The sequence below is a fragment of the Ananas comosus genome, linkage group 20 (assembly GCF_001540865.1).
Source record: "Ananas comosus cultivar F153 linkage group 20, ASM154086v1, whole genome shotgun sequence".
Taxonomy (NCBI): Eukaryota; Viridiplantae; Streptophyta; class Magnoliopsida; order Poales; family Bromeliaceae; genus Ananas; species Ananas comosus.
Genome location: NC_033640.1, coordinates 5,995,598 through 6,009,668, shown reverse-complemented (window position 1 = coordinate 6,009,668; position 14,071 = coordinate 5,995,598). Strand labels below are relative to the sequence as shown.

The 14,071-nt window shown below is 34.2% G+C and overlaps 1 protein-coding gene across 1 annotated transcript; it reads left to right on the top strand.

Annotated features, from left to right (window-relative positions):
* LOC109725786 (60S acidic ribosomal protein P3-like) lies at nucleotides 2,511-13,350 on the top strand. Its single transcript, XM_020255139.1, has 2 exons — nucleotides 2,511-2,804; nucleotides 12,815-13,350. The coding sequence occupies exons 1-2, from the start codon at nucleotides 2,607-2,609 to the stop codon at nucleotides 12,992-12,994; spliced, it is 378 nt and encodes a 125-aa protein (XP_020110728.1). The 5' UTR covers nucleotides 2,511-2,606; the 3' UTR covers nucleotides 12,995-13,350.

The following is a 14,071-nucleotide window of genomic DNA, read 5'->3' as shown; positions in this document are numbered from 1 at the left end:
TTTCATTCATTTTCAAGAACAATAGAAAATAAAAACGTAATTTTCTTAGACGAGATTATTAATCCTCTTCTTTATATATATAAATTTTTTTTTTGTAAGGAAAAGCCAAATGCACCCGGCGATCATGGCTGTCCACGACCTCACGCTTCTCTCAGGCATTATATTGAACACCTCTCGCATGCTCTCCATCTCCCGTATTTTACTGAAGTGAGCTAGCATAATATTCCGAGTGACAACATCTTTCATAGGCATTCTGTTAAATGGTGATTTTTTTTCCAGTTCTCCCTCTTCTCTTTTTCTCCTTTTCTGTACCCCTCTACTTTCTTTTTAACTTCTTTTTTTTGCCTGGTTGCGTCAGTGCGTGTTTGAACGGAGGGAATTGGGGGAGGCAATAGCAACAGGGGATGTTCTTAATCACGGTGGTGTTGATGGTGAAGACTGTGATGAAGCAGCACGCTTAGCAACATCGATTTGGCCTCAAGGGAGGCCAACGAAGCGGGTGTGTTCGGTTTTTTTTTTTTTTTCTGTGAAGAATCAAATTTTCTTCATAAATTTTTCATTTTATTTTTTCTGAATTTACGTATTTTTTTAAAATTATAATTTTAAATAAAAAGATTTTGAATAATATGTTTGATCTAAATATCTATCAGAATTTAACGAATTTTTTCTATAAATTTTTTCACATTTTTTCTCAATTTTTTCAAGAAANGATTTCCCGTTTACCCACAACGGAGGTGCTGCCCCCACCAACCAAAGCAGGCAGGCGGCCACGGTTCATAACGCACTCTTAGCACAACAGATCCACTTTGAAGTTGACTTACAGTTTCTGAAGTTAGAAATGCATTATACTTTAATGTGAAATAATAATAATAATAATATTTTTACCTTTTTTCTCAATTTTTTCAATAAAGTATTTGAGAGCTATTTCATCCTAAAAAAAATAAAATTTTTACTCTAAAAATTTTATGATTCGAGAATTTTTTATTTGGGAACTATTTTTTTTTGTTCGATTATTTTTCTATTTGACAATTATGTAACACTTCAAAATTTTAATTTCAATTTAAATATTTTTTCTAAAAAAATTTATTTTGTTTGGTTTTACGTCCAACCAAACATGAATATATTTTTTCACATATTTAATTTTATTTCTATTTAATTATTTGTTTGAAAATATTAAATTTATATTATAATAAATATTATAATTTTATATTTAAATATAAAATTTTATATATATTTTATGACATCTATTCTCTGCGAAGCGCTGGTTCCTTCACTAGTTTATTTATTATTTGACACATTTGTAGCGCCATATGTAGGGGTGGAAACGAGCCGGGCTCGAGCGAGCTTACCTTGGCTCAAATTCGGCTTGAAATTAATTTCGAGCCTAAATTTAAGCTCAAGCTTGGATTGAAATTAATTCGAGCCGACCTCGAGCGAGCCTAATTTCGAGTCGAGCAAGCTCGAGCCCTAAACGAGCTGCTTGAAATTCTTAACATCATACGATCAATAGTTTAATTTGTATAGAACATTATCTATAATTTGATACAAAAATATGTCTAATAGTTCAAAATACAAAATAATTATATAAAATTATAATATTATAATATGAAAAAAAATATCTATGATGAATATATAATCTTTTCCGCCCCTCATATGTCTTTCTCCGCCTTCAATCTTCATATTATTAAATTTTTCATTTATGCAACAAAAATAAATAAATTATATAGATAAATATGTGATTAAACTATCCAATCATATTATAACTAAAATTAAAATTTTTTATGAATAATAATTTTTTACTTTAAAAATATTCTGTATATTTTCTCACATGCAACTAATAGTAAGGTAGCAACGGCGCGTATATTGTTTACTGATATTTGGAGGGCTTCGACTTGGCCACTTAAGGTCAGAGACAGAAAAAGAAAAAAGAGAAATATATTAAAATTTAGAACTTGTAAAAGAAAAAAAGAAAGGAAAAAATGTATAAATTTAGTGAAAATTTTGCTCTTTTATTTTGTCTATTGGATTTGTTTTTATGACGCAAAATATTGGCCCAATTTTAACTAAACTCAGATTATTCACTCAGTACTCAGCCTAATATAATTAAAATATATATATTTATATATTTTTAATAAAATAAATAAATAAATAAATAAATATATATATATATATATATATATATATATATATAATATAATATATATATATATATATATATATAATATAATTCCGAGCTTTTCGAGCTTTTCGAGCCTAATTCGAACGACCGAGTATACTCGAGCTCGCTTGAATGAAATTTCGAGCCCTTTTTTTTGTTCAAGCTTAGCTCATTTAATTCGATCAGAGCTCGAGCGATGCCAAATATCAGTCGAACGCGAGCCGGCTCGCTCATTTGCCAGCCCTAGCCATATGCATTATTATTTTTTTTTTTTAAAGGAAAAGTCCCAAAAGTGGATGGTATTTCCGTCATTACAGTACTGCTGCGCGGCGCATAAATACGAGTGTTAGCGTTAGGGTTTCTCAGCACCCTGCAAGTATCCAGAGAGGGACGGCGGAGCTCGACTCGGGGTATCCTGAGAAAGAAACAAAGCGGAGAAAGAGAGAAAATGGGCGTCTTCACGTTCGTGTGCAGGAGCTCCGGCGACGAGTGGAGCGCGAAGCAGCTTTCCGGCGACCTCGAGGCCTCGGCCTCCTCCAGCTACGAGCTCCAGCGCCGCCTCGTCCAGGCTGCCGTCAACGCCGACACGTCGGGTGGCGTCCAGTCTTCCTTCTCCTTGATCACCCCCTCCTCCGCCGTCTTCCAAGTAAAAACGCCTTCCTGATAGTGCAACCGCTTTGAGTCAAAACTGATTTATATTAGATCGGTCGGTTTCTTTGATGTTTTTGTTTGATAGGTACTCTTTTTGGCTATTTATTTCTAGGTAAGAGAAACATAGTGGCACCCTCATAGGTTGTTTTTTATTTTTATTTTTATTTTTATTTTTTTTTTTTCCACCAGAAACCTCAACTTTTAACTTTCACCAGCACCACCCCTAGTAACTATTGTTAGATCTTATGACAAATCTGTTTTGGCATTGATGCAAGTCTTCAGGATAAATAAAAAGGTTAAGTGAGGGGATTCAAGCGAAAGGATAAGGATTAGAGTTAGCAGATCTACATAAAAGTAATCTTTAGCTGGAGGTTTCCTTGTAAACTATTGTCCTTTTCTTAATCAATTATTTGTATATTGAACAGTTTAGTTTTTGGGAGGGTACGGGTTTTGAGAAACTTAAATGGATATGAAGAACATTCCTAAGAATTTACACAGTTGTGAGAAAATAGATAGATATAGGAATATTACGATGTAGTGAAGAGACTTAGGCGGTAGTATGGCCAAAAAAGGGTGACATATAAAGTGCATGCATGAAACGAAGATAGTCGGAAGACGTGCCATCTAGCAAAGAAGGAAGGTGAGAGAAGTGTAAGAGGCAAGTTTAAGACTTATAGTGATTTTTATATGTTGATGTTGAAGAAACAGCTATTTATAAGTTGGCTAATGTATTGAGACTTGAATTATGTTAAATATATCAAAAAAAAGTTTGTTACTCTTTTTTGCCTTGGCTTTTGGAAAAGCTTCTTTACTTGAGAAGTACAAGCTAGTTTTTGGTAAACAAAAGTTCTAGTGCTTTTGGCTGTAGTAAAAAATAGAAATGAGCTTCTGGGCCTTAAAAGTAGAAGCTCTAATTTGAAGCTTTTGCTTCTAATTATATCAAAAAACTATATTGTGGATACTTAAAAAGCTGTCAGATCTTCTTCCAACAAGTCTACCAAAACAACACTTTTGTAGAAGCTCCAATTAGCCAAGTAGACAATTATGTGTTGTTTGGCTCAACTGGCGCTTCTGCATTAGTGATGTTAAAGAAGCACTAACAGTCTTTTCATAGTTCTCCTAGTAGTTTTTTGTTGGAGTAGAAATCGAAGCTTTAAATTAGAGCTTCTACTTTTGGGGTTCAGAAGTTCATTCTAGCTTCCAGCCATAAGAAAGGCTTTGGATTTGTATTTTGTTAACTAAATGCTTGGCTAATGCTTCTCGGAGTAGAGAAGTTGTTCCAAAAGCCAAGACAAATAAGTAGTTAATCAATAATGGGAATGTGAAGGAAGAATGCAAAAGTTTTGCACGACTCATAAGTCACAAGGTTGGTGTAAAATGTTATACAATTGAAATAGGATCCAATCATGAGTCCTTCACACAAATTAGAGAGCAAGTGGTTGTGTATTCTTTGTTAATGCATGTTGTACAGTAATTGCTGGGTAGCCTAGCATGTTACAATACTTATGTTGGGCAGGCCAGGCATGACCTTGAGTTATGGGCTTTGATAGGTTGATCCTCCTGGCTTGCTAGCTCAACACATGAGGCTGGTCTGTGGACTTGCTGTGGTACAACTAGTATTGGTCATGTTTGCTAGGCTAGCTTGAATTGGCCCTCTCTAGGTCTTCCTTTTGGCTCCCACAAGGGTTGTTGGGGCTCATAGGGTTGCCATCTTGGGCTCGTGGAACTTAGTCTAGCACCAAGTTATCCTTTGATGGGTACTTTGTATTGGACCAATTCCCAAGGGTCCCTAGTGTCTTTTTTTTTGGGAGGGGGGAATACTTTTGTTCTCTAGACAATTTCTTGCCCAACAGCTAGAAAAAAATGAATTTGGTGGGTTGTTAGGTCAATTTGGTGCATTGGCATGGCACAGCATTGATTTGTTCTTGTACTGTGTTGAGCCGGCACTCGGCCGGTTTTGACATAGATAAATGTGGGCCATGCCGGCGTTCTACAACGACCTACATTTTATTGTTCCTGAAGTAGAGTGGCAAAATAAGTTCTAAATAAATTGGTAGACGGGTATTGAGGTTGGAACGTGATGATGGAATAAAGAAACTCGAGGAGCATTGAGGATGAAGGAATGTTTTAAGAATTTGTATCCATGAATGATGATTGTTGGGACTTCCAAGAAGACTTAGCTTGCAAAGAAGAATGTTTCAAGAAGTTTAGGAGGCAAGTTTAAGTATTAAAGTTATATGGACATGTTTATCGTGAGGAGAAGGATAGTTTAGGGATACTAGGATGGAGGAATTGAAATATGTGAGAATGTATCATGATTGAAACCCAAAAGTGCTTATTGTTTGGCTTAACTTTTGGTATAACTTCTCTACTCGAGAAACATTAGCGAAGTGTTTGATTAGTAGAAGTCTAGATTATTTGATTGGAGTGAAAAGCTGAAATAAGCTTTTGGGTCTTAAAAGTAGAAGTTCTAATTTGAAACTTTTGCTTCTGATGGTAGTTAGAAGTTATTTTTGTTGTACTCTAATGAAAAAAGTTGTTAGGCTTTCTTCAACCGATAGGCCTTAACAATTTTTTCACTGAAGTCGTCTAATAGCTTCTTGCTTACAACAGAAGTAGAAGTTTCAAATTAGAGCTTCTGCTTTTGGGCCTCAGAAGCTTATTTCAGCTTTCCACCGCAAAAAAATGTTCTAGAGTTTCTGTCCACTTAATGCTCGACTGATGCTTCTTGGAGTAGAGAAGTTGTTCTAAAGACTAGGCCAAACATTAGTTTGTCAATCTTGGTGAGATTAAAAAATAATTAAGTGATACTTTGTAGATTGTTTGACAAAGTGATATACAAATTTTAACAATTATTAAGTAGTAAGTTTCATGAGTCCTTTACAGTAAATTCGAAGCAAGTAGGTTATAGTACATGGCTTATAGCATAGATGCATGTTTTACTGATTTTCACTGTACTAGTGCTCTATGGCAAATACAATGCACTTTGCATGAAGCTTTACCAGCCTGTGAATTTGTGGTGGATAATATTTTAGCTTGTATCAGCATGTAGCAGCTTGTTCCTTTCTATATTATGCAAACCTTTTGTTGCTTTTCTTATCTTCTTTTTTGTTCTCTCTTCCTTATTTTTTTTCTTCTCTAGATCTTGATTCTTTCTAGTACATCGATCTAAAGAGAGAAGGCTTGAATGTGTGGATCTTAGTAGGTAGCTATTAATAATCAGTTGTGAATAAGAAAATTGTGCCAAATGGCATTGACTGCATTATGATTTTAAAAATTTGATGACAAATGGTGCTTATTTTTTTTTTATCTATAATTCCCTAAAATATTTGTTGGATATATTTTCTTAACATAATTATTGTATACCTAATATTTATTAGAACATTAAATTGTAGGAGTCTTGGTTTGTAAAATTAGATTTGATTGAAATGTTACATGTCCAACATTCCCAAGTAATCTGGTGTGTAAACTCAACTCCAACATACATGATTGGAGGCTATTTTGTGTCTTTGGGTTTCATCCCAAAATTGTAATTAGAAAGCAATTGGGCTTAATATGTCCATTAAATACTATGCTATTTATATTAACTGGCTGCAAAATCTTTTACATATCTTGTTTAATCTAAGGAGGCATTTGGTATGGGGATAGGGAGGGGGGGTAAGGGGTTATTCCCCCTTTATCCCCAAACACAATTTAAATGGGGTGGGGATTGTTAACCCTACCATGAACGGGTTATCCTAGCTTAACTCGTTAAGGAGTGGGGTTAACAATCCGCACCCCCCTAGAGTTGGGGTGGGATTAGCTAATTTAATTTATTAAAAAAATAAATTTAAAAATTTAAATTTAAATTTAAAATTTTAAAAATTTATAATTTGTAATCTTAAAATTAAAATTTTAAACTTTAAATTTTTTAAATTTAAAATTTGATATTTTAGATTTTTAAATTTAAATTTAATCGTAAATATAAAATTTTAAATTTTAAATTTAGAACTTTGAATTTTTGAATTTGGGATTTAAAAATTTAAATTTAAATTGTAAGATTTTAAAATTTAAAGTTATATATATAAATTAAAAAATTTAAATATAAAATTTAAAAATTTGAATTTAAATATAATATAAGGGGCAATGCTATTATTTTCTATTTATAACTACCCACTATTCTTCTTATTCCATCTTATCAATCCAAACGCTATTTTTTTTATTTCCAAGAACAACTCAATTTTCATCTAAATGCAAATTTGGTCTATCCTAGGCTTATACCTGAACTTGTACCTATTCCTGGAATAGGTAGTTTTTGCATATACCCGAACCAAACGAAGCCTAAAAGATCAATTATGTTATACTTTTTTAAATTATAGTTTGAAAAGATAGAAAATTTCATTATTTGGTGATAAAAGTATAAAATTGCAAATTATGTGTAATTATTTCTATGAGCTTACTAATGTATTGCTGGTATCTTCTTGAAACATGCAAAATGATGTTTTCAAAAAAGTGCCATGCGGTATGCGGGTGGTTCACCCACCACATATTGCATATGCAACGACCCGACCCACCAGCAATAATAACTCGTTGGGCCAAAACCACCGGCCAAAAATGCTTTAGCTCAGTTATTATAACTAGCGTGCAAGGCCTCATATAAACTGATCGGAATTAGTATCCCATTTGAAGTGGGACTATTGGGGGCGTTACAAACTCCCCCTGTTTAAATGACTATTGGGGGCGTTATAAGGGGCGTTACAAACTCTCCTTGTTTAGACTTTGACGTCCTCGTTGGGTCCAAACCAAATCACAGACAGACAGACAGAGTAGGACCAGAATTACCAGGCGAGGACCAGAATTATTAGGCGATGTGAGATTCTAGAGGTGACTCCTAAGAGTTCAAGAGGTGGCTCCCACCAAATCTGTTGGTGTAGCACTTTGCCCCGTATAGCACTTAGCTCCCACACTTTCGGCTAGTATTCGGCTCTGATACCAATTGCAACGACCCGACCCACCAGCAATAATAACTCGTTGGATCCAAACCATCAGCCCAAAATGCTTAAGCCCAGTTATTATAACTAGCGTGCGAGGTCTTATATAAACTGATCGGAATTAGTATTCCATTCGATGTGGGACTATTGGGGGTGTTACAAACTTCCCTTGTTTAGACGACTATTGGGGGCGTTACAAGGGGCGTTACGTGGTATGAGGGTGCATATGCCATTGCATATGCACTTTAGCTAGTAAAAGTATTACAATACACACACACGCATGCATATACGTATATGTACATATACACATATACATATATTACATATATATATACATATATATGTGTGTGTGTGTGCGCGCGCGTATAGGGCTTTGCTGGGCTATTATTGGTAGTAAACGGCTCGGTTTACTACTGATTTGTTTTCGATGATAAAGCTTCCAAATCGATGATCGGTACTGTTGAACATGATCTAGATCATTTAAACTATTTAGAAACTAAATTTCATTTTTTTCGACATCACTAATTGAATGATCAAAGGGTCACAAAATTTGTAGTTTTAATGGCCGATACTGTGTGTTTGCTCGTTTAACAATATAGAAGAGTCCAAATCAACTGAATTTTGTTGCGAAAATTCTTTAAACTATTTAAAACACGATCTAGGCTTTAGATCTTAAATACAAAAATTGTATTATCACTTTTTGAAAGCTATTCATTTTCAACTTTTCATTTTGTCTACTTGATGGATGAGAGAACAATATCGAAAAATCATAAAATTTGATTCTAGACCGTTTAAATATTCTGGATCATGTTCAATGGTGCTGGTCGTCGATTTGGAAGCTCTTTCATCGAAAACAAATCGGTAGTAAATCGAGTCGTTTACTACCGATAGTATCTTGTAAAGCTTTATACATATGTATATGTACATATTAACATATGTATGTATATCCGGCTACAATACTGTTACGAGTACGATTGCCTTTTCGGTCATAAGCCGTTTTCGATGATAGAGTAAATATATATATATNTATATATATATATATATATATATGAACTACGCTCTTATAATATCTATAGTTCTAGGGCTCTGGTACTATAGTCTCGTTTTCGATCTTTAGGGTGCTCAAATCAACGATCTGCACCATTATAACTAATATAAGGTATTTGAAGTTTTTAAAAACAAAATTTTATATTTTTTCAACATAGTTTACTTTATGATCAAACTATGTTAAAATTATCAATTTTCAATGGCTACTATGGCGAGTTTGTAGTTTAACGGTATAGAATAATCTAAATTTATTCAAATTTTGATAGAAAATACTTTAAACTATCTAGATCAAAGTTAGCATCTTTGATCTTGAAATCAAAAGTCATATCTCAAATTTTAAAGATTTTTCAATTTTCACTGTTTATGTCGGTACGATTTAGTAACTAATTAAACGATGTCGAAAAAAATTAAAAATTTATTTCTAAGAACTTCATATACCCTAGATCATATTTAATGTTGTCGATCGTTGATTTGAACATTTTAAAATCGAAAATGAGATGATAGTACCGAAGCTCTGGTACTATAGATTGTATAGTAGCCTCATTCTATATATATATATAGTTCGGTTGCTATACTTTATGAGTACGGTCACCTTCGTACTCATAAATTGTTTTCGATGATAGAGTCTCCGAATTGACAATCCATACCGATAAACATAACTTAGAGCATTTAAACATTATAAAATCCAAATTTCATAATGTTTTGACATCATATACCTTACGATCAAAAGGCCTCAAATTTGACAATTTTAACAGCTGGTTGGCATTTTCTACTTTAATGGTGTAGAAGAATAAGAATCTATTGATTTTTTTATAGAAAATTCTATTTATTATCTAGATCAAGATCGATGACTTCGATCTTGAATTGAAGGAGCCAATCCTTTATTTTTTGAAGGCTGGTCGACTTTTACCGTCCATGTTATACTTTATTATAATTTCGAAAATTACAAAATTCGGATTCTAAGTATTTCAAATGCTTACGGTCATGTTTAACGGTATGAATCGTCGATTCGAAAGCTCTATCATCGAAAACAACAGCCTACCCTCTCTCTCTCTCCATATATATATATAATTACAAAATGTATATAATTGTGTCTCCAAGTCCTAAACTTACAAAGACATATATGCACTAAAATTGACTAAAAATGCATTATGAGAAATTGACTAAAAATGCATTATGAGAAATTGACTAAAAATGCATTATGAGTAATAATTTTACCAATGTTTAAAAAGCTTTATGCAGTATGTGGGCGGTCCACTCACCGCGTACCGTATATGCGATAAGTGGGTGCATATATGGGCACATATGCGGTTTTGCTATTAATTTTTTTTTAAAAAAAATGCATATAATTGCAAAAAATGAACAATTATATGTCCTAACATTAGAAATAAATAGATATGCTAAAAATTAGCTTAAAAATGCATGATAGGTAATATATATTTTTTTTGCTCAAGGGGTCATTCTGAACACTTAGTTATCTAATAAATCAACATAATTAAATATTTGTGCAAGCAACATATATCAATCAGAAAAGTATGCTCTAACACTTTTCTGAATCAATCAAACGAACCTTCTTTTTAACCACATCTGAATTGGATCCCTATCCATATCTTTATGCGCACGGGCATCCAAACCGAATCTGTATTTCGATTTGTAATCATAATATAATGAATGACTAAGGTGTCTTCTTCTTTTTCCAAATGAATGGCTTGAATTTGATCTCAAATGAGTACCGAATTTGAGTATGGCTAAAATCTGGTCCAATATCCTAAAACAAATTATATGGGCTTATAAACAATTTGCAGCCGCATATGCCGCCACATATGTGGATCGCCACATTTGGCCAGATAGGCAATATGTGGTGCGGTTCAGTGTCCGCACGGCATATTTGGCCGCATAAACGGCATTTTGGAACTTTGTTTTTACTTCCGCAGTCGTACTTACGCGGTCATTCACAATACTTAGTTATCCAAGAAATCAACATAATTAAATATCGACGCAAATAACATATATCAATTATAAGTCTATGAAAACATTTTGCTGTATAATCAGTATATATGAATGGCTGAGGTTTCTTCTTCTTTTCTCTTTTGAATCGCGTAGGTTTGATCTCTATAGGTGTCGGATCTAAATGCGACAGTTTTCTGACCCAATATCCAAAAGAAGGGCTTGTAAACAATAAGCGGCCGCATATGCGGTCTATTCGCCCGCATATTGGCCACACAGACTATATGTGTTGTCCGCACCGCATATGCGGCCGCATAGACTGCATTTTAAAACTATGATGCATAATTAGACTTGTTTATCTGATGGTAAGGCATGCAAGTCTTGACATCATTCTTCATGGAGTTTGCAAAGTCTGTATGTACTTCAGGAGTGAGCTTTCGACTTTTATTTCAAATTCAATTATCATTAATGCAATTCAATGCACATTATGATCTGTGGGCTGCATAACTTTTATATGAGTTTACATTTTAAGATGGCACTGCTCGTGGTTGAAAACTTTTGATTAGGAACCCAAAAAGCATTTTGACGACTTTTTAAGGACTCTTGAGAAAGACAAGCATATAAAAGCCTGATTTTGATGTTGTGGCCTCGTGGCTTCATAAAGAAGAGTTACATGTTGTCTAAGGTTATATAGTAGAACAGTCAGCAGCTTTAGCCACTGGTTGCAACATGCTTATTTCCGGTCACAATTGTTTGGTTTTTAGGATATGAGCTCTGTTCTTTTTGCTTTGATATTGACTTCGTTATTTGGACCTTGAAAATGAAGACTTATTTGTTGATCATATTGTTTTGGCGCATGCAACAGGATCATGAATTAAAACAAAGTTCGCTTGAGCTACTTTTTAGGTTCTAAGACCTTGTTTGGATGTCAGAGTAAGTTATCCGAAGATAACTTAATTGGTTTGAAAATTTTGTTGTATAACTGGAAGGTAGGACTTGGATTTTTGCTCTTTGAAAGGTCTTTCTAGCTTTGAGTTTGTAGAACTACAAGGTGATTTATTTTATTCCGAAAAAAATAACTTGAATGCCGAATATGCTATTCCATTCTAGATGTTTGACCATACTTCTATTTTGCCATCACAATAGAAAATCTACAGACCGAATAGATCTATCTTATGAGAAGCGGGATATTGTACATTTGGACTTACAGTTTTAGTAAGGACTGTACAACAGCTATACATGCTCAATAGATGGTGTGATAGGGGAAGAAACAAGACAGAAGAAACTGTTGCTGGGCTTGGTTATGCAGGGATGTATGTTTCAATTTGATGGGCAAGATACGCAAAAGTAAGCACCCAAAGTAACTGAGATATGAGGAAGAAGTCAAGCATAGAAGTGAGGTTGGATGGATTAAACAAAAGGAGGTTACAATTGTTCTTGTGGGTGATTGATGAATCCTTGTGAAGCTTCATGGTGAACCGAATCGTTAGATGTAATTACAATGTGGTTCCTAATGATCGTCTCGAATTTAAATCTGCCCTGATAGTCCAAATTGTAACAATTTAGTCCCTGATGCCTGTTTTGGATAACTTTGTATGAAGAATGCTACTCTAGTGCCATCATTGACTCTTCCTTTGTCGAATCAAAAGGGAAATGGGAGCAGAGGTAAACTTTAGGGATGAAATCAAAATCGAGGTAAAACTCGTTGATAATTGAAACATTGAGCATGAAAGTAAAATTGCTGTCAAATTTTAGGGGCTAAATTATTACAACTGAGACTCTTAAGGACAAAATTGAAGCCTGGGGCAAACTCAAGGACATAATTCGAAGTCAACCCCATTACTTTATCTCTGCGGTAAATTTATACTTGCAGTTAGCTGGGACAACAAGATATTTCTTTGCATGATGTTCTGTTACATGTTTTGAATATTTATTTTGATGTATAAACACTCCGCGCTCTTGAGCTGCTTGTATGCGGTGCGGTGCTCACTTGGATAGAGAACGATATGAGGTTTTAGCCATCGCCATCAACTATTTGCAGGTCATAATTGGTGGAGGTGGTGGCGGAGCATTCATTGGTGCCGCGTCAGCTGGTGGTGCTGCAGGATCTGCAGGCGGTGGCGGCGGCGGTGGTGCTGCTGCCGAGGCGCCTCCTGCTGAGGAGAAGAAGGAAGAGAAAGAAGAAAGTGACGACGACATGGGATTCTCACTATTTGACTAGACTAGATGCGCCGCCTAGTCTTTCTTTTTTTTTTTTTTTTGCTTTAATAGGAGTCCATTGATGGATCTTGTGTTTTGCTTTGCTTTGGATATTTCCTAGGAATTTTTTTAGGTAATGAAGATTTTGAACAATCATGGGGTTGGTCATGGTCATCACATTTGAGTGAAATTATTGGCCTGCCTCCTGGTGTTTCTTCATATGGACCCCTTCTTTCGTGAGAAGGGTTAATTGCAAATTTAGTTTCTAAATTTGGATTCTAATTTCAATTTTAGCGACTTTCTCAACTGCAACAATCGAGTCCTAAAAGTTGTTTTGGATAGCAATTATTTATTTTTTATATAGCGATGCCGTCCATATATTCTATGCTGAAATTTATAGGTTCTTTGTTGCCTGCATTAACTCACTGCACCTGATAAGTTCTTTGTCGACTATATTAACTCACTCGTTTTATCGATTTTTTTTTTTATTATTTGTTTGTATGAGAATTATTCAGACGGTCCTCATTATCAGCTTAAATTTATTTAGATATTAAAATTGTAGCTCAATTACAACGTCCGTGTTTTTTTTTTTTTTTAAAAAAAAGTGGTAGTAGTTTTTCCATGTGAGATGTAAAATTTAATTTTAATGGAACCTATGTAGATAAGTGCAAATGAAACCTGTTGAATGTTGGATAAAATTTAATCAGCGAGTAGTAACCGTAAATCTGTTCTTTTTATTAAAAGGTTGATAAATCTATTTGCTTGTTATTTAATTAATCGTTCTACATAGAAGTCATATTATTCAGTCCAATTAGGTCAATGGTGAGTAGGGCTTTCGCCTCAGTGGGCGAATTTAAGAGACTATTTTTACAGTTTGATAGCGGTGCGGAACTATGCCTTGTGCCTCTCGTTTTTGTCTTCCATTTATGGTTTCACATATTGGTTGTTTGAGTTTCTTTCCTTTGAGTATTTTAGTTTAATCTTTTGTCGTCCAGAAACGATGGTTCTTGATGAATGTAGTCTTTTATTCTTGATTATGATGCTTTATTGTGATAAGCTAGTTTCTTTATTCTGTTTTTGTTCCTTGTCAATGGTAATG

Excerpts from the sequence above, each read along its gene's own strand:
- LOC109725786 (XM_020255139.1), top strand. The coding sequence starts at position 2,607 with ATGGGCGTCTTCACGTTCGTGTGCAGGAGCTCCGGCGACGAGTGGAGC. Across the intron at positions 2,805-12,814 it reads CCTCCTCCGCCGTCTTCCAA|GTCATAATTGGTGGAGGTGG; the intron begins GTAAAAACGCCT and ends AACTATTTGCAG.